Source organism: Myiozetetes cayanensis, unplaced genomic scaffold (genome assembly GCF_022539395.1).
Source record: "Myiozetetes cayanensis isolate MyiCay16 unplaced genomic scaffold, myiCay2020 scf1, whole genome shotgun sequence".
In the NCBI taxonomy this organism is placed as follows: Eukaryota; Metazoa; Chordata; class Aves; order Passeriformes; family Tyrannidae; genus Myiozetetes; species Myiozetetes cayanensis.
Window position 1 is genome coordinate 119365634 of NW_026086604.1, and position 24608 is coordinate 119390241.

General features: G+C 42.8%; 1 protein-coding gene and 1 long non-coding RNA gene across 3 annotated transcripts in view; one reads left to right on the top strand and one right to left on the bottom strand.

Moving 5' to 3' along the window:
* The window catches only part of RAPGEF5 (Rap guanine nucleotide exchange factor 5), a 216632-nt gene that overhangs the window by 41677 nt on the left and 150347 nt on the right, over window positions 1-24608 (top strand). Inside the window, exon 1 of one of the 2 annotated variants that reach the window (XM_050329328.1) lies at window positions 15337-15525. The exons of the other annotated variant lie outside the window; for it this stretch is intronic. Within the exon in view, the coding sequence (XP_050185285.1) occupies window positions 15337-15525 (189 nt within the window). Of the gene's footprint in view, window positions 1-15336; window positions 15526-24608 lie in introns of those variants that run through there. 2 annotated transcript variants of the gene reach the window in all.
* LOC126647467 (uncharacterized) lies at window positions 9524-15123 on the bottom strand. The gene is made up of 3 exons (XR_007630612.1): window positions 15066-15123; window positions 14586-14681; window positions 9524-10203 (listed from the first exon to the last, which is right to left on the bottom strand). It is a non-coding gene; the product is annotated as an uncharacterized LOC126647467 (long non-coding RNA).

Sequence of the window (24608 nt, forward strand, 5' to 3'; positions counted from 1 at the left end):
AAGGAGATATTTCCCTTGCAGCAGTGCATTCCTTCTTCAAATAAAAAATTTTCACAGAAGACTTTGGATTTTGATAAAACTTGATCAGGTTGAAAAGAAATACTTGACTTTACTTGGATTGTCAATATTAGGCAGATTTTTCAATAGTATAAAATAACCTGCTTCACTGAATTGTTTTGGATTGTATTGAAGGACACAGGGAATAGTAGCAGCATTATTGTAATATAAAATGACTACATATCTGCTTGATAATCAGGTTGTGTGGTCAAAATGGAAATGTTTCCTACTGTGAACCCCAGATTTACAAAAGAGTATTTCATGGGAGCTTTTGAAATGTCAGTTTTCTATTTCAGGTAGTTTTATTACTTTCTGAAACTGTGAGACCTGTGGCGGAGGACATACTTCCAAGATTCACAATTCATGACATGGTCAGATTTCACTGTTTGGACAATCATTGCTCAAAGCAGCATTGGTGGGCATTTCTTTATCCCTGTTTTTTTTTGTACTGTAATCTGATAGTAATCTGACTCTTCTGGCTCTTTATTGCCTGGCATGTAATAGTGGAAGCCTCCAAGCTACACCAACATCACAATGAAATCTGCCCTATGAGGTGGCGCAGATTTTAAGTTGGAATAGCCACATTGCATCCTGTTGACTGCTTGAGGATGCAGCACCTTCATGGTGGTTTAAACTAACACCTTTTACTTTACAGTTGGGGCATGCTAAGAATATGCATGAAGTCAATTATTGTGATTCAGCTGATGGACCACCTGTGTCATGGAAACTCAGTTGTTTTCAACCTAATGCCTTTATCCATACTATTTTTATATAAAGCTTTGCACTGGACACCCTTTAAAAAATGCCTTAGTGGAGCCAATGACATAATCCAGATTGATGTATATAAAAATGGTAAGTGTTTATATAGTCTGTAGACTGTTCATAGAGGCAGTCATGGGAGGACGGCTTAACGATTTAGAGATACCACTACAAAAGACATTTTCTTAATACCATTACAAACATGTATAGAGATGCACACAGGGAGTTAAAGGGGCATGCAAAGAAAAACAAAGTAAGGGTAAATAAAATTTAAGAGACCTTCAAGGTGCATATGTTGTGTGAGTGCATCTGTGCATTGTCAATGTGCCCACTGCATATTTTTCTCAGAAACTTCAACCTCAAGAGCAAAGGTAAGGTGAAATTGTAGAACGACCTGCTTTTCTAAAAGCCTATCAATTGGAGGTTAGATTTTAAGTCTTCTCCCTACTGAGACCCTCTTGAATATGAAATGGTTTCTGGCTGGGCTGTTTAAAAGATGCATAAGGAGAGTCAGATTTGGATTGGTGATTCATTTGTAAAGTTTCCAGTGAGGGAAACAATAACCTGTATAGAACTTCCAGTAAAAAAGTGTATGTGGAGCGGTTAGAAAACTATTTCCTATGTGGACTAAAACCTTCTGCATGGCTGAGTGTAAAAATTGCAGCAGTCACACTACACTAACTTCCATGCTGGTGTTTTGCTACTGCCTCTATATGCACTAGAGCAGGCAAAGGCAGGACACTGTGAACTGGGTTTTTGAAAGCCAGGATGTAGAATTCAATCTTTCAGAAAGCAAAACATCACTAACAAAAGATAGTGATTGTGCTTTAAACCACCTGGGAGCAGAGGGAGAACACATGCTCAATCATTCAGAAAGCCAAAGCAGCCCTACATTGTTCTGCTCCTGATTTTGCCAGTGAGATGTGAAACTGAAACAGTTGTATCGCTGTTGACACAGAGAAAAAGCAAGTCATCTACCTTGAAGGCCTACTCGCTCCTGAGATAATTCTGTCCAGTCTGTTGTTTCTTCTGCTGGGATGAAACAGGAGAGTGACAAGGGTGGGAGATGAGGGGACGCAACCATTGCCAGCAGTGTGGAAGTCTCAATGGCTTTTGAACACCTCCTGGCCCCCTGCCTACAACAGCACAAGCCAGCCTTGTGCTACTGTGAGAAAAGAGCAGTAGTGCTCTCTTTTCTTTGCAGTAGCTGCAAAACAAGGCAAATCTTTTGGAATGCGAAGTTTTGCCACGGGATAGTAGACAAGAAAAGAAGCATAAGAGTGTGTTGTTATCCATAATTCCTGGTTATTTGTTTACACTCTTTCAGAAATAAAAGAGAAACACTGGTAAAAATGCATGAAGCCACTTGAACCCGTTGCCCTGCCACACAGGTTGGCAGGGAAATAGGGAAGACGGTTATGATGCTTCCAAATGTTCCAGGAAACGAGCAATACTCAAGAAATTGGAGGAGCTGAAGTTTCTTGCATGGATGCGTGCCAAAAGCATTGTTATAACAGCTGAAATCTGTTTCTACAGGCCCCACTGAGCAGGGCATAAGTACGTACTTAAGCCTATCCCAAGCCAGCAAGGAGCAGAAGTGTGGGCTGAAGTTCCAGCTGTGCTACTGATTGTGTGTTGCAGTAGCACAGTTCTCACTACACCCACAGACAGATTTGCTCTGCTTCAACATTTCTTTGCTATATCAAAAGTAATTATGTGAAGGTTACCAACCTGAACTGGAATGTGGCTTTAGGTTATCTTAAACTAATGAAGGCAGAGACAGATATTTAGGATTCTACACACCTATTTAGGTGCTCTGAGTCAGGTGCTGGTATCCATATCTTTCCCTTTGGACATGCAGGCAAGTTGGGCTCTCAGGCTCCCAAGTTCTGAATCACATTTTAATTAGATGACTAAAATGCCTGTTATAAATATCTTTCTAAAAAGCAAACTTCTAACTGTTGAGCATAATTAAGTGTTGGAATCAATTTCAAAAGTAATTTTGATTTGTCATCACTTGGAGTCTTTCAGCTGAGCACGAATATTTGTAAATATCTGTTCCTCCCCGCTTGTCTGGGGTTCTTACACTGCACATTCTGACACTGTACTGCACGAATTGGGTCAGGTCCATGGTGTGGTTTACTGTGTGTTCCTCCTAAGGGAAGAACTGTGTACAACAGGATGGCTTCTTGTAATACCAAAATCTGGCATACCTGTGAGAGCCTACTTTTCTGAGAAGATGCCTGGCAGTATTTTACAGTAATTGCAGTTTCCTGTGAATATACACTGCATGCTATAGTCAGATGATGGATGATCAAAGCATGACTTACTAAAACCAGATTATAATCTACCAGAGACAAGTTTCCTAACCAGCCAGGAATGACTGCTAGGTGATGCTATGAAATGTCTAGATTTCAGAAAGGTGATACAAGTGACTTTCCAAGTAATGACTTGGAACTTAAGTTCTGTTTTTCCAAGTGCTGTACCTAGTGATTCCTTGTAGATATTGAAAAAGAGCTGTGTGAAAGTTTCTGATAAAGCTGCAGTTTTCTCTCATTATTTTTTGAGTGCTTTGCTCTGAGCATTTCAGATGGTATAATTTTTTTTTCCCATGAAAAGGAACTGAGTCTTTGAGACAGCATCAAATGCTTTAGGTAGTTCCAGGAATGTGAAAGGATGTTTACTAGCCACTGACTAGAGGAGATTTTGCATCCACTAAAATGGTTTCATAGCCAAGTCCTGAATCTAAATATGCACATAAAGCTTCATTTATACAAGGCTACACTTCATCCTTGGTTATTTTATTGTGAACTTGCTTAGGAACAGTGGGGGACCATTGACCATAGTCAATAGCAGGTTGTTACCCATGCACCCAGGACACTTTGCATGCCAAATAGTGTCTTTAAAGAAGAGAGCCTTCTCCTGTGTGTTCCATGTCAGCTGTTTATGTCCTGTTTACCGTGACGGTGGAAAAACAACTGTTGTATTCAAAGTTCTTGGTTCATGCACTCCCCATTTTATGTAAAACTTTGTGCTAGTTGCAGGTAATTGGCCCTGGGAGCCCTGATGGACTGCTGGGTATGGTGATGTCCTTTTAAGCTGCTTTGCATTTCTGGTGCTCATTTGATTACGAGATTTATCTCTTCAGATGGACTCATCTGATTAAATCATCTGTGAATCACAGGAGAGTCTGGGGTGAGATCTGGCAGTATCAGTGGAGGGATGCAGGCAGAAAGGTTTTCTGGGATTATGGGACAACCTCAGCTTCTATTTTCTGCCACTTAGTACTTTGGTTTCATGCCTCTGACAGGGGAGCACACGCAGTGGCAGAAACCTGGGGAGGTGTATGCAAATGGCAGGAAGACAGAGCCATATGGCAGTCAGTGTGCTGATTGTCACTGGTGTCAGTGCTAATGCCCCACAAGCCCCTCATGCTTTACTCTGGGGAAGAACACATTTGCATTTTAGCAGACTTTGGTGGTTGCTGAAGTCTTTGTGGCCAAGCCAGAAGCTCTGAACTTATGGCTGATGTCCTAATGAAAGGATGGTTGTGATGTCCATCATCTTGATAGCTGGTCTGCTGAGAAGCATCTGGCTTAGCTACTTGACTAGAGATTATCTGTGACAGGCCTAAAGAAGGAAAAGGGAAGAATTTGTCAGTTTTAGTCCAGCAGTCTCTCCACAGTGTTTTTGAAATGGGATGAACTCCGATTTACTTCATGACTTCCAACATATCAGTGAGTTCTTTTATACATGCTGGACTCTGTGGCAGAATGCAAACATGATTTTACTCCCCCCTCCTTCGCTGCTCTTCTGTTGTGCCTGCCAACTGGAAAACATAGTGAGGCTGAATGGTGTCCTCAGACTCAGTGCTGTGCATTCATCTGCAACAACACAGCCTCCAGAGAACAGGTTAAGCAACAAATGGCCTGTTTGTATATGGTTTACCTTAAAGGGAGCCTTTTCCCTACAGCTTGGGCAGGACAAAGGTTTCAGACATGGAGTCTATCCTGCAGATCCTGAAAAATAGTTTTAAATCAAGTATTTATAATTTCCTTGTGATGTAGCAAAAGATAAACACCATTTATTTAATTAAGGCATGTAGTTGATATCCAAGACAATGAATATGTAGGGCATGTGTGTTATATATTTACCTGAGAGCTTTGTTAACTTTGGCTGAAGAATAATGTAAATGTCCTCTCCTGGCTTAGTTACATTTCATGCCCATTTTACAGAGGTGTGAATGAAAACCCAGTGCAAAATTTAGGTGTCTGCTGTGCAGCTGCCTGGATTTGAGCTGCTTGCCTTAATTCGCTTTATAGTCAGTGGAGTTAAAAATGTAATTTCTGAGATCTGCCTTATTCAAAACATAGTGGTTGACTTAAAAATACAAAATCCTTTCTCCCCACTGACAAGAAAGGGGGTTTGGTTCTTTGGTTCATCTGTAGCTAGACTATACATGGATAAAACTCAAAGGTGAAAAATCAATATGAGGAACTGGTTCTGTTACATTTTTCTCCATTTTGAAATGCATTTATTTGGTCTTTAATGAGATCCAATGTGCTTCAAAGTTCTAAAAAAGAGTAAGTTCTCAGCCATTTCCCAAGTTGGCTCAGCTTTGTCATGGGGCTCACAGACAAACTGTCTGATTTTACATGACCCAATTAGTTTTAATAACTTTCCATTCAGACAGCATTCTCACCTGCCAAAATAGAATTTTTCATGAATTACTAAATCAGTAATCAGTTCTTACTGACTGTCAGCTTCAGTGAAAGCCGATAGGAAGACATTCTTGGATTGTAATACAGGCATAATACAAGCTTGGAGGGACTCACTATATTTCATCCCATTTTTGTCAGCCTTTTCCAGCCACTTACATTCCTCTTTTCCCAGGTGCCTTTTATTAGCTTGTTGAAAATCTGTGGGAAGTGAACACTAACCTTCAAAAGATTCACAACAGGTGAACCTCTCCTCTTCTGACAAGTCAGAAGAACCGAACAGTATTGGAGTCACTGCAAACCAGTAACAGTACCTTACTACTGCATTAGTTTACTATTACCAGAAAGCTACCTAGGTCTTAATTAAACAGCAGATCAGTCTCCCAAGAAAAATGCAGTTTGGCAAGAAGTGGGAAGCAGAAACGTAAATATATAATTAAATATTTTTATTTTCTTTAGTGTCTGTTTTCTTTTAAAATTCCTCATGAGGACTATGTTCAGAAATCAGTACCTAGCTGTAAACATCTGACTGTATTGAGGCAGTCACGTATAAGGTTGGGGGAAAAATGTATGTCCTAAATATTATCCTATAAGTTTGACTATTAATTGTGATGTGGGAAGCTGGACTGGCTTTCAAGTTCTATTCTTCACAAATTGTGTTGCAAATGAATGAAAATACTGAAAGAAAAGGGAAGAATTGCTATTGCCTAACCACAAAAGTCCAGGCAAGCTGCCATAAGAACATTATTGAAGCTCTAATTCAATAATTAGATCCAGCTACAAATGTATTAGCTTAGCCAAGTCCTCTAGTTGGCAGAATGTCTTAAATTTCCTTTGATACATGCTGTTGTTCGGGCTGTTAGCTTAATACATCATTAGATAGTTTACGGATTGCTTGTCTGTAAGTTAATATGTTCAATATCAACTTGTTAATTAGATTAGTTTGGTTTGGTATTTTGTTAGGAATAGCTTAATTTTTATATGAATTTATAATTTTATTTCATTACAGTTACAGATATAACATTGTTTAAACCAGTAGCGTATCCAAGTTTCAGAAAAAACTGTAAATGTCTTGTAGGCAAAGTACAAAAAAAGGTACTTTTCCAGGACTTCAGTGAGAGGGAATGTTTTTTTGTTGTAGGCAAGGAGAATTCATCTTATGTCTTTTCCAAGTTCAATGCTGTGTGTTTACTGTGACTCTCTTCCAGCAAATTTTACATGGCTGCTGATGTGGCTTGTTGGGGGACTGGATCATAGGTGTCTTTTTTTAGAGTTCTGGTTGCTCCAGGTAACCTAAACACATTTCAGACAGCTAAATGCATGCAGACCCCAGAGCTAGTAGTGGTCTCATGTAGATGTACACCTTTGTAGTAAGGTTCCTCTGAAACACCCCTCTCTACAAGCCAACATCCATAATCTTCCGTGGATGATCTCAGTTGGATCTACTAGTTGACATCCTAGGGCAAACTGGTTTGCTATCCCAATTTCTGCAACTCCCTGACTCTTGTTACTTTTCAGAAGTCTCCAGGGGTGCTTGTAAACAGTTAGACAGGACTGAAGTGGAAGAGATTTGTATGGGCAGGACACAGAATTTCTTTTCTCTAGGTGTGCTGTATATCTCAGCACAGGGTTTTGGTCAGGCATCTCTCCTTCCCCAACCCTGTGCCTGCTATCTACTACTTTCTTGAAGACAAGATTGCTTTGACTGTGTTTTCCTACAGCCCCTTTGAACAGATGTCCCACAGGATAACTGAACAGTCAGGAATCCCAGGAGGGCTGCTGGAGTGAGACTTGAGGGATGATCAGGCTGTAACTCTGAACACAGAATTGAAAATGCCCTTGTGTTGATCCCTTCAAAAGCCATTTATTACACCCTAGGCATATATTTGCTGGCCTTCCTGCAATGGCAGATGTGGATGGCAGTATCTTCCTGGCCTTACACAGATGTGCTGGAGTGAGCCCTCCCTGCTCTACTACTACCTAAAAGGAAAGAGCAACGAGGCTGGTGAAGGGACTTGAGCACAAGCCCTATGAGGAGAGGCTGAGGGAGCTGGGGTTGTTTAGTCTGGAGAAGAGGAGGCTCAGGGGTGATCTCATCACTCTCTACAACTACCTGAAAGGAGGTTGTAGCCAGGTGGGGATCAGTCTCTTCTCCCAGGCAATCAGCAGTAGGACAAGATGGCATGGGCTTAAGCTCTGTCAGGGAGGTTTAGGTTGGATATTAGAAAGAAGTTCTTTACAGAGAGAGTGATCAGGTATTGGAATGGCCTGCACAGAGAGGTGGTGGATTCACCATCCCAGGAGGTTTTTAAGACAAGGTTGGATGTGGCACTGAGTGCCATGATCTAGTAATCACAGTGAGGTTGGATCAAGCGTTGGACTTGACGATTTCAGAGGTCTCTTCCAACCCAGTTAATTCTATGATTCTATGATAAAGTTACCTGGATTTGTCCACAGCCTTATTACCTCTGCTAGTGCCAGTCTGGCTGTACTTCACTCCATTTACTAGGAGGAAATGTTACTCTTAACAAAAACAGAGAAACCTATCTAGTCACTAAGCAAACCTACACCATCCCTTGTACAATGGAGACTGTCTACTGACTCCCCAGTCAGATGTGATTTTCTCTTCCAGTCATCTGCCTCCCTGTTTCTGTTCAACAGCTGTGATGCTCTTATTCCGTGGAAAAAAATCAGGCACATTTAAAACAAAGCAAAAACCAGAACAAACACAAAGAAATCAAATTAAAGAAATTGTTTTAAAGCATTTCAATACTCACAAGATGTTTTGAGACAGTTTCGTGTTTAAAATGTTAATATTATTTCTGGCAATCAATCTCATTCTTTTGTTGATTTTTCCAATCTCTCAGGAAATTGGAATGAAAACATTTTACTGATGTTACTATCCCTGGGAAAAGCTTGTCAACATGGATCCAGGTTTATTCTGGAAACTCAAAATATTTGGCGTGTGGTTTTGTATTTTTCCTTCATCAAAGAGATTATGTGAGGCTAAGGTCTGTTCACATGGAGGCAGCGAGAGATACTGACACTGTAATTAAAACAAAAGGCGACCTTAAATATCTGTGTGCACATATATGCAAATATCCCTTTTTGCAAATGATAATACGAGAAAGTCATTGCATTACAGTAGCTCGCTCATATGAAAGCTGAGTAGATGCTATAGGGATGCATATGTGGAAGAAATATATCTCTGTCACACACACTTCTGTAGTGGTTCTGTGAGCATTGGGGATCAATGAAGCCTGATTTTTGTATGGATTTGTGTCTTGAGGTTGAGACCCTGTCTGGACTTTGAGGTCTCCCATGAAGTGCTGCACTTTTTACCTCAGTGAAGCATTAACTGCAGCTCTTAACCGGCTGCCTATTTTCAGAATACTTTTAAGGGCTTAATAGTTTTTGGATTTCAATACCTCTCAAATGTGCTTGATGAGCTTAAGCATTTGAAGATTGACAGAGGTCTCAGACATTTGAAGAGGTGGCACAGTGTCTTAAACACGGTTTCTACAAAGTGAGGCTAAAGCATCCTCAACACATATGGAGAAGAAACATAAAATACAAATTAAAACAGAAAACATGAATTTAAACATAAATAGAAAATTTAACAGCTAGGGAAGAAAAGATAAATACACAGATTAACCATCAATCACACAGGAAATCTTTCACTGACTGTGAGAATTTAGCTCCTAACTGCAATTTTTCTTTTTCAAAATCTCCTACACATTCTCTTCTGTAAATGTATGTAAAGTTTCTCACGTTGGACATTAAAAAAAAAAAAATTATGCATATGCCCATGGGCCTGGGAGTAAAGAAACTAATTTTTGATTGAAGCTGTCAGAAAAATTCCCTTTTTTCACACGTCCGTTTATGTGTTTCTTTTACAATTTTTAATTAAAAGATATTGATTTGGCATTTTGAGATTTCTGTGATTAGTTAAAAAAACAACAAACAAACTGAACAAACTCCACTGAGGATCTTATTGGCTTTGGAGTTTAATTTTGGCCTGTAAGAGAAAGAGCAATAGCTCAATGACAACATTGTTATGACAGAAAAGTCCAGACATGAGAGCTTTAAGAGTTTTAATTTCCCTGAGAGGTCATAAGGTCCCCAGCTTCCAAGTACTTAAAAAGACAAATCAAACTGAAGAGTTGAGTCAGGTTCATTAGCTCTGGCAAATCACAGTTACTACAGTGAATGCATTCTTCCTTGGGTTTGTATTAAAGCAAAGGTTTGCTGCACACCAAACAATGCTTTTGGCTGTATTTACATTTGTTATGCCCTTGTCATCATGGCCCGGTGATTCTTATAAAAGACCAAATTGCGAGCGGAAATGCAAAGAGATCCATTTAGGATTATATAAACACCCGTCTCCACACCTGTCCCCTGATCAGTGCCATAATTCCGGTTCAAAAAACAGCAGCAACAAACTCAGTGGCTCAGGATGCTCCTGAGATCTCTCATCTTTTGAGTCCTGAAGAGTCGATGGCAGGGATCATGTCCCAGTTCCATGGACGATTCACGGGCAGAACACAGGCTGAGCAGAAATTTGAAGATGCCTCGAGTTCTGAAGCTTGGACGAGGTGCTGGGGGCAGAGGCTGTTAGTGAGGTGCAGGAGGGGAGGGGTCAGACACTGAGGTGAAGAGGTTCCACAGGCTGTCAAGAGAAAACGGGATTGAATTAACAGAGGAAGCTTCAGACTTTCCAGCTCTAAGTCACACAAATCATGAAACTGCTTGAAATATTTCACCTACTCATACATCTCCTTTATCTTTCAGCTCTTCCCCCTTTTTGGTAGTTATTCTCCTGTTCTGCAGTCTTTCAAGTCACACCCTGCACTGATCTCCTGCTTCCTCATCCCCGTTCCCATTTTGGTATCTTCCTGTTACTGAGCGTACATTACATTTTGCAGACCTTTCACATCTTGGAAATGCTGCAAGCAGTGCTTTGGAGCTTAAGTCACTGGATATTTATTTGGTCTATGTGATGACACAGTACTAAACCAGTTGGAAATTTTTCTTTAAAAAAAATTACTCGAGAAACTAAATAAACAGTGGGTTTTTTTTTTTTAAGTGTGGGTTACCCACATACATGCCTCTGATGTATATGGCTCTGATAATAAATTTATAGGATTTATATCCATAGCAAGTTGGCAATATTCAACATTTAAAATGCAATGGAGGTGGAAAGGAGCTAACAACTCAAAAATCTGAAGCAAGTTATTCGGCCAAAAGCAGATCCCTAGCAGCTCTGAGGTGTGAACAGGTTGGTTTTGTTTTGAAGTTTGGTGAACCAAAGCAGAAAAAGGTGAGAGATGCCCACACTTCTGCAGTGTATCTCCAGCCCACAGCATGGTGCCTGAATGGTCACCTGCCACACTTGTGCTGTGGGTAAAATGATGAGGGGCACACATGTCCCTACTTGGGACTGGGAAACATGCCCCAAGACTGCTGTGAGGCACTGAAGTGGTAGGATGGTGTAAAGCCTTCCCCAGCCCTTCTCTTTTACAGGGTCACTGCACATGTTATGTTTAAAGCCAGAAATAAAAATCTGCCAGGCCAAGCTTCTCCATGTCAGGAGCCTGAGAGCTGCCAGGATTTCAGAGCACGACAGATGCAGTCTGTGATTCACATGCACTGGGACTGGAGTAATAATTGGCAAACTAAAATTTGTAGGATACGACTCTCATGAAAGCATGGGACGGGTCCCACAGAAAGGGACCTCCTTTGATGTTCATCTGGATGTCATACAGGGTGGTGGCCAATGCACAGCACATCTCCTCCTGAATGGGAGATGTTATGAAGAAAAATCTGCTTGCCTGCTTTCTGAAGAGATGGGAAGAAGAAAATCAACTCAGTTTCTGAAAGGATAGGAAAGCATTGACCCCCATCCCCATTCCAGCAGGACTGCCTGGGGAAGGGGAAGTGATGTTTGGCTGGTTGTACAGTGGATGTTGTTTTGGAAAAAAATTGCTTTCTTTTAAATGCCTCCTGCCAGGTCAGGGAGAGCAAATATTCCAAACAGACTGCTGCATGCAGCTGGCTCAGGATCAGTGCTTGTCAATGACATCTGGCTCCTGCACCCCAGTACTCCTCAGTTCTGTCCCTGCACTGCCTATCTTCATTCCATGCAGGGAAAAACAGTGGCATCTATCAATTATTCCAACAGAGTCAAGAACTCCTAATACTTTAAGTTCAAAGTAAAAGTTTATTATGCTTTGTCGGGAAATGGCTGATTCTAGATAATTCTTTTTTTGCAATATCTACTTAAAAACTGATTTGAAACACATACAGGCATGAAACAGCTTGTATTGTTTTTACTGCATTTCTTTTGATTGTGGTACACCGTGGAAGAAAAACAAACACATTCAAAAAAGCAGACACTCCCAGGCTCTACATCTGTAAAGTGCAGCAGAGTTGTTTAGGTCTCCAGACTCCATCCTGTATCTATTTAAACATAGATGTTTCTATATTTATATGAAGGCTCTTGCAAGTGAGGGAACAAAAGCTGGTCCAGACTCCACTCTAGAAGGTATATTCAAAATTAGATCTCTTGCTAAAAGCCCCAGAGAGTATCTCCTTGGTTTTGATTTATAACAGACCAAATTATAAGTGTTTAATCTGGAGAACTGGAAGTCTCCAATGTCTGCACAGGGTCAGCAGACCTGATATTTCTTTTGTGTTACTGCTGCTGTCTATGAGAGACAGGAAATCCAGTCACACAGGGGCCAAACCTGTTGAGAATAGGGACCATGCTGCCTCAGAGCCCTGCTCTTCGTTCAGTGACATTTCACTGAAAGCAAGATGCTCTGAACACATTTTGGGTGCAACACACTGTTCTGGTTTCTTTTTGTTTGCTTGTTTTTGTTTTTTGTGGTTTTTTTTGTTTGTTTTTTTGTTTTTTGTTTGTTTTTGGTTTTTGGTTTTTGTGTGGGTTTTTTGTCTTTTTTGTTGTTGTTGTTGTTGTTTGTGGTTTTTTTTTTTTTTTTTAATGAAACCATTTTGGCAAAGGCTGACCAGCTCTAGTTTTGCTCTCTGATTCCCATCCCTTTCCTCTGAGAAAAAACAACAGACTTATTCACCATGCTTAATCTTCCATGACTTAACAGAAAAAAGAGGCAACACAACATTTAATTTTAAACAATTCCTACCACAATCCTCCCAAAAACTGGAATAGTACAAACAAGAAATAGAGAGTCCCAACTACTATCTACTCTTTTTTCCTGACAATTGTTAGTCCAAATTATGTTATCTGGCAGCTGATAATTTTTAAACACACTGTGGGGCATATTTATTTCTCTTCCAACACTGTTCACAAGTTATCTTGCTTAGTTAAAAAACAAATAAAAATTCTGAGCCCTGGCATAATTTTACCCTTTCTTAACATAATCAAATTACTTCTGGTTTTACCCCAGTCTGTCACATTAAGTCTCAGTTTATTGAGTTGTCTGACTGCTATTTTTATTGTAGCAGTGCCTAAAGACTCAGACAAAGAACGTGGTCCTTTTGTGAAGCCCATACACTAAGGATCCATTATTATTTTGGGTGTAGATACACTTCTCTTCGTAATTACATCCTGAGCTGTGACAAAGTGGCTGCCAGGCAACACAACTGTCAAAACTATATTGCAGGGCATTTGGAAAGCACAAATCAAGTGAAATAATAGAAATGTTTGGACCACAAGGTATAATACAGAACAGCCAGTGCTTGTCATATTGCTCATATCTGATCAGCCTTGGCTAAAACATCCTTATTTCATAATGCCCTTTGTCCTTGCAGAAGGGTTGGTGCTGGTGTTGCCAGTTGGGACTCCCAGATCTCTCTGGTGTTTTGAGGTCTGCAGCACACTTTTCTGCCTAAGTTAGGGCTGCCATTATCCTGTCCCTTTTCTGTCTTTTGTGTCAGCAATAGGCATCATGCAATGGGCCATATCACTCCGCTAAAACAGGTGATTATTTTTTACACTTAACCTTCCAGATTTGGCTGATGTAATGGACAATGAGTGTTGATACCAGCAGGAAGGAGGTGGTGGCAGAATGTGGCTGGAGCAAACCCCGTCCTTTACAAGAGTACTGTGTTAGCCTGATTCATGCTGCTCATCAAATCACACACACGGGATGCAGTTAAGGTGATTTAATGACAGATGGCCACTGAAAAGAGCAGTTCTGCTTTACCTCACTTTCAGGTTTCTGCTTTCCTCAGTCCTGCAGCTGTGTGGTCACAAGGTGGATCAATTCAGCTGTCTGCCCAATGGAAAATTCATTATTTTCTGAGGTGTTATTTTTCCACCAGATCAATCAGCTGAATAGAGTCTGATGGTTACCAGATCCCACGTAAGGGCAGCAAAGGGAGTACACACCATGTGTTGCAGGCAGGATCACCGTGCCACAGCAGCCTGCTGTCAAGTCAGTGTAGCCAAATGATCAGGCTGCTGCTGCTGCATTCAGATGCCACACTGATGCTGGAGACACATTTTGTGTCTCAGCACCCTGACACAGGTTGAACATATCTGCCATCTTTCTACTATGGGTACCTCTGTAATCCCAGAGGAGCTGGTTTAGGGAGCATATTAGTGACCAAAAAAACCTATTCCTTTTTTCCCCAAGGTTAGTTTCATGGTTAAGCCAATTCCCTGTGGGGCTGGAGGAGTACTAGGGTCAGTCCTATATGGGACCTCTTGGCTGGGACAAGGTAATGTGGCTGTGAGATTGGCTTGACTATAATGTCATTTACTGAGATATTTAGGCATTGGTGAATTCAACCTGGATGAGCAGGTCAGCCTTATTTGTAGCTCTGAGGCAAAAGATGTGTGTAAGGGAGCCCCGTATTGCGATCAGTTCTCTCACCTAAATAGAAGAGAACAGTCTGACAGAGAGAAAGCAAAACCTGTATACCAGAAAGCAGTATCTGTATCAGAAAGAGCTGATTCCAGAGACTGAATAAAGCCCCCATAATTAATGGAACTGAATTCTAGACAAGTCTTCCACAAACTACACAAATTGGTTTCTGGCATTGAGGGGGTTCTCTTCCAGAGATTACCTGTATGACTGGAAACAAGTCACTGACTGACTTGAGTTCTCCAGTATCAATGCTGTCATGGAGGATGAAACATTTCTTTGAGTCAAGGAAAGTTCCCTGCGAAAGGAACAGAGAAGGTCTTCAACCGTTGCAGCCATAAGTAATCCCTCTGGATCATAGCGTGACTCGAGCAAGTGGGAACCCCAAGAGGATTCCAGCCCAGGCAGGATGAGCGCTTGGGGGGTCACGCCAGGTTGCTTGGGGCTTCCTCTAGGAGGAAGCCGAGGCCACTCAGCTCCTGGAGGAGCCCGAACCCCTGTCGTCTGGGCTCGCACCCGCTGCCTTTGAGCGGGTTGGCCACTCTCCCCCGTGTTCTCACCGCGGGTGCGGGGTCTGTGCCGGGCGGTGGGGCCACGGCTCAGGCGGCGGTCCCTGAGCGCAAAGGAGTTAACAGGACTTTCTGCCTCTTCCTGCCCGCACCTCCTCCACCCTGCTCATTACCTGCACTTTATCACCGCGGGAGCCGCGCCGCGGGGCGGGAGCGGTGGAGGCCGGCGGGGCTTCCTGCGCCGCCCGGGGCGGTGGGGCCGCGGCGTGCGGGGGAAGGTGTGCGGGCGGTGCGCGGTGCGTGCGAACGAGCGCCTGCCCGCCCGCCCGTGTGCCTGCCTGTGGGTGGGAGCGGGGCTGGGGCTGGGGCGACGCGAGGGGAAGGCGGGCGGGCAGAGCGGGAGGGCGAGCGGGTCTGCGCGCCGCAGCCCGGCAGGGATGCGGCATGGCCGTGGGCTCCGTGAAGATGCCGTCGCCGTGTGAGGGCGCGGAGCTGGCCCGAAGCTGGAACCCCGGCGGCGGAGCCCACGAGCCGCCGCCGCCGGTGCAGCTGCGGCAGAAGCTGCGGGAGCTGCCCGCGCTGCTGCGGAGCGGGCTCACGCTGCGGAGGAAGAGCGCGGCCGCCGCCGGCCGGGTGAGTCAGTGAGGGAGCCCGCGGGCGGCCCGGGCAGCGCCCCCGCCGCCTGCCCGGGGGTCCGCCCCACCCGGCCCTGCCCTGCCCTGCCCTGCCCTGCCCTGCCCTGCCCGCCGGGCCGCCGAGCGGGAGGCCGCGGGCTGTCGGCGCTGGCTCTCCGGGGGTGGCGGGCGGGGACGCAACGAGGGAGAGAGGGAGGAAGGGAGGGAAGGAGGATGCCCGGGAGGCGGTGGGGCGGCACCTCGGCAGTCCCTGGGAGAGGGTGCCTGCGGGTGGCCCCGGGCTCGGCCCAGCGCTGCCAGCTCTGGTGAAAAATGAAATAGCAGGAAGGGTGAGCGCGCGTCCCTGTCCCATCTCCGGGTTCCTGGCGTGGCTCTGCCCTTCCCTTCTTTTCCGCTGCTCTCCGCTGACAGGAGGTACGGCGCGGCTGTGCCCGGACACCGGTGCACACACGTGCTACAGCAGTGAACTCCAGCGTCCCCGGGAGCGTGTGAAGCCGGGATGGACGCACCTGGCCCCAGCCTCACGTGTCTCCGGAGACTGAGGCCGCGGGGTCAGATGGGCATCGCAGAGATCCCTAGCTGAATTTCACTCAAGTTCACCCGTTTTTCAGAAGGCTGGTAGTGCGGTTTTATAGGTCAGGCAGTGCTCCGGTGACGTACAGCCTGGCATTCCTGTGGCTGGGAACTGTGGTGATGAGCGGCCACTCACTCTGAGCTCTCCCTGTTTGTGACTGCAGTCATATCAGAGGGTTGGCATTGCCATCAGGTCAATGACGGGTCGATCAGGTCTAACCTTACTTGCAGGCCAAGGCTGGATTGCAACCCACCTCCTGAGCAGTCTACATGAAAGGGTGGGCTTACCTGCATTGGGTTGGATTTGTCTGTGTGGTAATCAGGCAATGTGGTTTTGGTGCACTGATAAATATCTGTGCAGGGAATTAGTGGGGGGAAGTCCACATGGTGTGTGTTTGTACCCTCATCAACTTTGCAGTACTTTGCCCATGTAAATAGATGCTTTCTCTGCATAGGGAAGTTGTGAAATACAGTAGGGTGTGAATTTCAAACCAAACTTCCTGGGTGAATGCTTTGTAATAAGAAGATATACATGCAAGGAAGGTTAATTTCTTTCCTCAAGGACATTCAACCCACAGAATAAAGAATAGTCTGCATGGAGATGCCTAATGGTTTTTATTCAAGTGAATTAGTAATCCACCTGACAAGCTGTCCATAAGAACACAGAGCCAGGTGGATTCAGTTAGTTTTAAATAGTCAAGTCTTGCTCTGCCCTAAGAGGATGTTTGCAACAGACGTCTTTCTTCCAACAGCGTCCTTTTTCTGAATTGAGTGTAGTTTGTTCCACTTTAAAAGCATACTACCGAAAAAGTGAAATGTGCAGGGAGGATGAAAGAAGCATTGCAGAACTGCTGCTGGTAACAGTGTTCATTTGCAGGCAGGTCTGAAACACTGTTTTAGCAAGACAAATTCATGAGGCTTCAGGGAGACATCATGCAGAGCAGCCTCAGGTTTACTCTCATGGCTATTCCTCACCACTACTGAAAGCATTTGACAGGTGAGCGGTACAACTGTTACTCTGTAAATATTTGCAGTGGGTGAGTTGACATCCTGGCGAGAAGCCCGGGTAGCTCCTGGGTCATGCAGCTCCTCGTTTGTGCTTGCTGAAGCCTTGGTCCCCTCATGGTTCACACAGTCTCAGCGGAGGCTCTGCTCCTCTTTGCTTGTGTTCTGTGTTACAGACCAGCAAACACAGTGTGACAGATTTACTGGTGGTATCACCTATGGCTTTGCCTCTCAGTACCCTGTGGGTCATCTTGTAAAGTTTTTCTTGAACCTGTCTGTCCTGGTAGGAAGAAGACTGGAGGGAGGATAGTGGGTTCACAAGGCAGTCTGGAGTCAATCCAGCAGATCTTATATTAGGAAGAAATTCTTTACTGTGAGGGTGGTGGGGGGAGGTTGCCCAGAGAAACTGTGGATGCCCCATCCCTGGAGTCGTTCAAGGCCGGGTTGAATGGGGCTTTGAGCAACCTGGTCTAATGGAATATGTCCTTGTTCATGGCAGGGGAATTGGAACTAGATGATCTTAAGGTCCTTTCCAACCCAATCCATTCTGTGATTCTGTAACCATGTATCAGTGTGGCACCAGCAGGACCTTCAGACCAGTGTCTTGGTCCTATGTGGAGAATGGGAATGCTGTGCTCTGCCTTCTCTGGGTTTCCAGGGACTCTTCTGTGAGTGCCTGGTGGGATGCTCTGAGGGGCAGATCATACTAAGAGCCCAGCAATGTTATCAATTCACTTGTTTCCTTCAGAGAGAAAGTGGGCACCTGGAGTGCATAGAGACTCTCTCCCACATGTGCTATTCTTCAGGGAGCAGTTTGTTTCTGTTAGTAGTACCCTGTGTTGATCCCTGTCTGCTCTACGCGTGTGTCTTTTCCACTAAGAAATGGACTTTTTGGGGCAAGACACTTTTCACATATTTCTATTTAATATGAAGAATAACTTAAATTCTGAAAGTTACAGTGTTTGGGAGAGGAAAGGGATATGTTAGAATAATACAATGCAGCATTTTTTATACTTTCCCTTTTAAACATGATTCTTAAATTTAAAATGTCTTAAAATAAGGTTGGAGAAAGGTCAAGTAACACAAATATGAAACAAAGATTCCTTTTTTTCCCACCTCAACAAAATATTTCAAGTTAATCCAAAGTTAATTTTCCAAGGGTTTTGTTTGCTTATGAAAAAAAAACTTAGTCTGATCTTCCTCTCCAGTGACTTTTTCTTTGTGCTTTTTTGCTTGTTCAAACACCAAGCTGAGAGTCTTATTTGTCCAGCTGGTTTCACCAGGAATGTTGCTCACTTAGGTGAGCTATTTTCAAGTAAATGCTGACCAGCTGAAATTCTGGCTTGTTTAATTTCCTAGAAAAATATTATGACCCCTGAACAGGGGGTCTGCTTCTGATACTGACTTACTCAGGGACTGCCTGCAGTGCAGTTTGATTCCACATCTATAAAGCACAGCTAATCTACATGTGTGCATGCCTGGGGACTATGGATAATAAAATATAATGGAAGTGTTAAGGGTGCTATAATTGTTTTAAGGATGTACTTCACTGCATGCTGTTCAAATACTTCCTGTGCTCCAGGGGGAAGGAAAGCATTGGGTAGTAGAGGTAGTATACATTAAAAGAACTGAATACATGTTGCAAAGCAGTATGGGGTGGAATAAATTTTTTCAATCTGTTTGGACCTCTCAATCCTTGGCCCTTGGCACTAGACTATCTGAAAATTGTGACCGGAGATGGGGATAATTGAAAATACAGTGTGACAAAATAAGATTTCCTTCTCAGTTCAGTGACCCCCAAAACTGGAGAGCAGGTAGGTATTTTTTGCTTTCTGTGTTGGGATACATCCAATACTAATACATGTAAAGAACTTAGAGGTGGAAAAACAGCTTGTAGAAAAGGCTGTAGCAACCATCCTACCTGGATGTTTCTGTGCTGTGTACTGAATATGCTCCAGTTCACTCCACTGCTTCAGTCATTTAGAAAAAACTGCCCTCCAGTTCCTTGGCTAGGGAAGCCCAATTTTTTTTTCTTTTAAAGCTCCTGAACTTTGAACAGGATGTTGGTCTTGTCCTTGAGGGTGTTTTTTCTTTGAATTCAGTCTTAGGGCAGGCATGGCACAGAGACCCAAGATGGCACCAGTGATCAGACTGCACTTGCACAGTGAGCCACGAGGTGTAGGTTTTACTCATCCTCCTCTCCATTTCTGCTGTAGAAAATTGCAGAAAATTACCAAGTCTTTTGCTGTGGGAGTTGAGTACGTGTCAGAGCTTGTGCAGAGGCAGAGGAGGGATCTGTTGTAGTGGGTCATTGTGCCCTGTGGGACTGTTTCCCTCTGCCACATCTTTTCTCAAAATATTTGGGAAGACCCTTCTGTTTCCCAGTTGGCCTCCTTGAGTTATGTGTTAAGTGTACATGTACTAAGCATGAGTACTTTGCTTGTGAACTGTCTTTGCTGCTCTTCCTGGTGCCTGCTGAAGATATTTCCTTCTCCTCTCCTTTTTCTTGTGATTGGTGATGAAATACAGTTCCCTGCCTCTGGAAGCACCAGCAGTGTGGTTCTGTAGGCATGTTAGTGTAGCGGTCACTCCATCATGCTAAAAATCCTTTTCACCACATTCAGCTTCACTCTTAATGGAGCCAATGCTGCTCCTGAGAGAGAAGGGAAGTGTTCAGAAGGAGGAGGAATTGCCTTGCACACACACAGACACAATATTTTTAATCACCTCTTCTGCTTCCCAGGCTTATATTTACACACAGATAAATACTGTTATATGCGAGCATCGATGTTGCTCTTTGTCACAGTAGCAGATCTGGAAAACCTTCTGGTTTTGGTGTGAAACCCCATTACTCTGATAATGTGAAAGATTTTGCTGTTCAGTACAAACCTTCATCATGGGATGTACCTTTTGGCTTGATGGAAGTTGAAAGGATACTATGACTATTTTCTCTTCTGAGACCCTGTAATTACTTTTGTAAAGTTCCTAGAGGTCTTCGGCCAGGCAGGTGTTCTCAGACTGTCTTCACCGTAGCTGTGCTTTGAGCAACTACTTTGCTGTATGTTTATGTCAGGATGTAAACTGACTGCAGGGTTATGGGCTGAAAGTAAACTACAGGAGTTAGGGTACGGCTGCTAAAAATCTTTGTGAGTTCAGGGTGAGATTGGAGAAGTTCATGGAAGAGAAATGTAGTGGGCATACATAATCCTCATCAGGCACAGAAGGTTCCTGAGCTGAAAATAGCTGGAGGGTTGGAGTGTATTAGAGATATCTATCATATATTCTGGCACTAGCAGTTGTTAGGCTGTTGGAGATAACTCTAATTTGGCAGGGGAAAAAAATCAAACTATATGCAATCTGTTTTAATTAAATGAAGTATCTGATCCTCTCAACCTACATTCTGCTAAACTGTTCTTCATTTCTTGTTAGAAGCTTTCAATTACAAATGTCATTCACATAACTATTCTCTAATCAATTCATTTGGCGATTGGGGAAACTCTGGTGTTGTCAATGAGGTTTTTGCCAGGACATTGGAAATTGCCTGCTGGAAATACTCAGAATTTCCAGTCCCTCTTTCCCTGCTACATTATGGTGGTAGTTGACGGTTAAGTTTTGATTGAGCCAAGTCTGTAGATTTGCCTGGTACCCCGGTAATCTCACAAACGACTGACATTTGTGGCAGCCCATGTCCTTGTTGGCAGCTTCTCATCTTCGTAGTGCCTGAGTGACCTTGTATTTCATGCTGCTGAATTACACTCTTTCCCTAATATTCCAGTTCTTGAAGTCACCTAATCTTTGTGTATGTCATTCTATTTACATTGATTTTGACAATACCTCAAATTTTGTACTATCAGCACATTTTATTAGCCCTTTTATACTCTTTTGACCAGTGCTGTTAATGAGAAGAGAGGAAAGAAATCATGAGAACAATTTCCCTGTGTTTACCTATGTTTATATATACTATAGAGATCTTAAATTTGACGTTTCTTCTGCATTAAAAAGATGCAGTGTTGTTTTGTGCAGATGCTTTACTGGCTGAAATCAGCACACAAAAATGCTGGATTGGCTCAGTGAATTGAAAGTTTTACTGTCAGAAGTATTATCAAAGTTGGCTGTTTGATATTGGTGATGTTTTGATTTCAAGTCTACCATAGAGGTTCTACTCAGTGACTTAATACCCCCATCACTTGGCAGTTATTATGTGACTAAAAATAGTCATGATAAGTAGTCTTGAATTTTTCCTATTGTAATCAGGGTTATTATGCATTCCTGCTAAATGTATTTAAGATAGTTGTCTTTCACATATCATGTGTAGTATCCTGAAACTTGTCAGGTCTGTGACTGGTGACACATGAAATACTAAACAACCAGTAAAACAGCTTTAGCAACAGTGACCATGGTACATGATGGGGGATTTCAGTGTCTCTTGTGTTTATTTGCATAATTTGCTTCATAGTCAGTGTTCAGTGAATTACTAAAATGAGACTACTTCTTAATTAGCCCATATGTTATGACATCTGAAAAAATTATGCCTGGGTTTGATTAACTACAGTTGGGTGAAATGGAAGGCAAACCCACACTTCTGTCCTGGGAGGCGGTTGCCTCCTAATAGTAAGTTTTGCAGAATGCAAAGTTGCTTTTCTTCCTGAGGCTGGGGATTAGTCTGATTGCCAGGATGATGCCCAGTACCTGTGGTCTTACACTGGCAATGGAGTGAGGCTGCCAATGCTGGGAGTGAGGCTGGCAATGCCTGAACTGACATCTCATCTGCTTTCTAGCATCCCTGGGAAGGCCCAGATGCAGCACTAGCTGGTGCCGCTGCCAATGTATGGGCAGTAGATACCATCATGCGGCTTGTGTTCATGAAAGTTGCATAAAATTGACATCAATCCCTTGAAACAAAAAATGCAGCAGCTTGCTTTAAACTATGGGAGAGGTTCTGTTTCTTTTCTCTGTTTTGATCCAGAGCATATCCTGGTAAGTCCCTCTTTGACCCACAGTTGCCTACCATAAACCACAGACTTGACTGCAACCCCTTTCCCACACTGCAAATTGAGCTCAAGCTGAAAATATCTTGAGCTCATTTTACCTATGCTCAGTCCTTAAGTGCTTCTTGTCTTGTATTGGTAATAATGCCTTCAGCTAAGGACTCCAAAAGAAAGTGTTGATCAGCCCTGTATGTTTTTTGTAATTCTGGTTGGACAAGAATCTCACTGTTTTCACTTTCAGTTTTGCTCTTGTTTCTAAGGGATGTAGTCTGCACATCCTCAGATGTGGTGCTGCTCTGTATGGCTTGGAAACCTATCAGAAAAATCTTTGTAGGAAGTAAGATCAACTCCATTGGAATTAAAAGGAATGTATTAGCGCATTTGCAAAACTTCTGCTAGTACATCTTGTTGAAAGTTTTGATTTAAATGTGAGCTGACTGTACCCTTACTTACATGCTTATAGGGAAATAAACAAAATTTACTTTGTGAAATTGTATACTTTAATTTGCTTGGTTGCAAACCTGTATTATTGGTTAATTCATGCTAGATTTCCCAGCTGCCAAGATGAATGAACAACACCGTACTGTACAATTATGACAAACTCCATTAAGATTTGTATTCAGCTGTTGTTATTTCTATGTCCCCAGTGGTTTGCATTCTGTTTGCACCGTGAGGAAATTGCAAAACAAGCTGTGCATTTTTATGCTGATGAAAATGCTGAAAATAGACAGTGATAGCTTTTCAAATGGGGAAAAGGAAAAAAAAAAAAGGAAATCAGAATATGCCATCTTCTCAACCTTACTCACAGAAACCACTGTAATAAAACAGATTTATTCTAACTATGTAACAGTTAAAGTAACATTTTACATATAGGAAAGGAAGGTCCTTGTTCTTTATACTTATGCTATGTAACTTTATACTTGTCCACTGTAACTTTATACTTATACTACATAACTTTATACAATATAACTTGCTTTTTCAGTTCCAGATGAAGTGTTCTTGCCCACCCGTGGTTTCTGACCCCATCCCGGGTGGATGCTGGGTGTAGCAGCCTGGGTATAAAGTGATGATGTTCAGTATGCAGACTTTTGGTCTGGATCTGCTTAAGTACTTGAGACCTGAGATGAGTCTCACTCTGTTTCTGTGCCTGATCACTGGGCACCCAGATGCTGTAGGTCTGGTCTCACAGTCATCTCCTGGGGATGTCAGTCATTTTCTGTGAGGGGTTCGTATTAATGCTTAGAAAAAGAGCCTTAATGTTGGTTGGGGCTCAATATGGTGCTGTAGGGCTGAAAATAAAACGGGACACCTGTTAACTCTGGGCAGAGTGAGAGTACCCTGTTCTTCTCTAGTCTTTTAGGGCTGGCTTAGCTGGGCCACTCATACATTCCTCTGCTCCCGTCCACAAACTCCTAAACATCTTTTTCCCCAAATCAGACTGTGCAGGTCTTGTAGGGTTCATATGAATGGATCCATTTCAGTGGAATATTTTAGTTTGCTTTTTAGTACCTGCTGTATAAAGTTTATCCATGACTTTATACTTTTTATTTAAACATTTTTCATTATATCATCTGTGCTTTTGACATGACTTTAAGGATGAAAAAGAAGTAATTGGGCTCTAAAGTTAAAAGCCATGGAAACAGGATCTGAATATTTTGAAATTCTAAGTATAAAAGGCAGTAGCTATTCATAATATTCATTGTCACTATGTCTTTTATCTCAACTTACGGCTTGGCTAGTCTGACCTTGTAAAATGATCTTGTTATGGCCATTGTATTAAGCTAGGGTCAATTATTTATTTAATAATTTTAATCCTATGGTATACCATTTTCTCTGATTATTTCCTTTTTCACAAGATATTTTCCTGGAGAGAATATTAGAGGGAGGCAAACTGATCAAAAGTCAACATATTTTTTTTATGGTGTGAAAAGAAAATATTCTGCTGATTGAAGGAGAAAAAACTCTTCAATCTCTATAAATATCAGTGGAGCTGTATTCATCAGTAAGGATCATTTGCCTTCAGTTTTAGAACTGAATTAACCCATTAAATCTTAAAATGCCAAATGATTTCTAGTTTTTCTTTTTTAAAAGATTGATTGTGAGGAATGCATCTTTCTTTTTTTTCCCCCTTGTTGATGAGGAGGTGACCTTTCTTTCCTCCCTTCCTGAGAGTATCATCCAAATGCTTCTTGAGCTCTGTCGGGCTGGTGCTATGACCACTTCCCTGAGATGCCTGTTCCAGTGCACAGCACACTCCGGGGCAAGAACCTTTTTCTAATATCCAACCTAAACCTCTCTTGGCACAACTTCAGGCCATTCCCTGGGGTCCTGTCATTGGTCATCACAGAGAAGAGAGTCTGTCTCTCCTGCTCCCCTCATGAGGAAGTTGTAACTGCAATGAGGTCTCCCCTCAGCCTCCTCTTCTTCAGGCTGAACAGACAAAGTGACCTCAGCTGCTCCTTACATGGCTTCCCCTCAAGACCCTTCACCATCTTCGTTGCCCTCCTTTGGATGC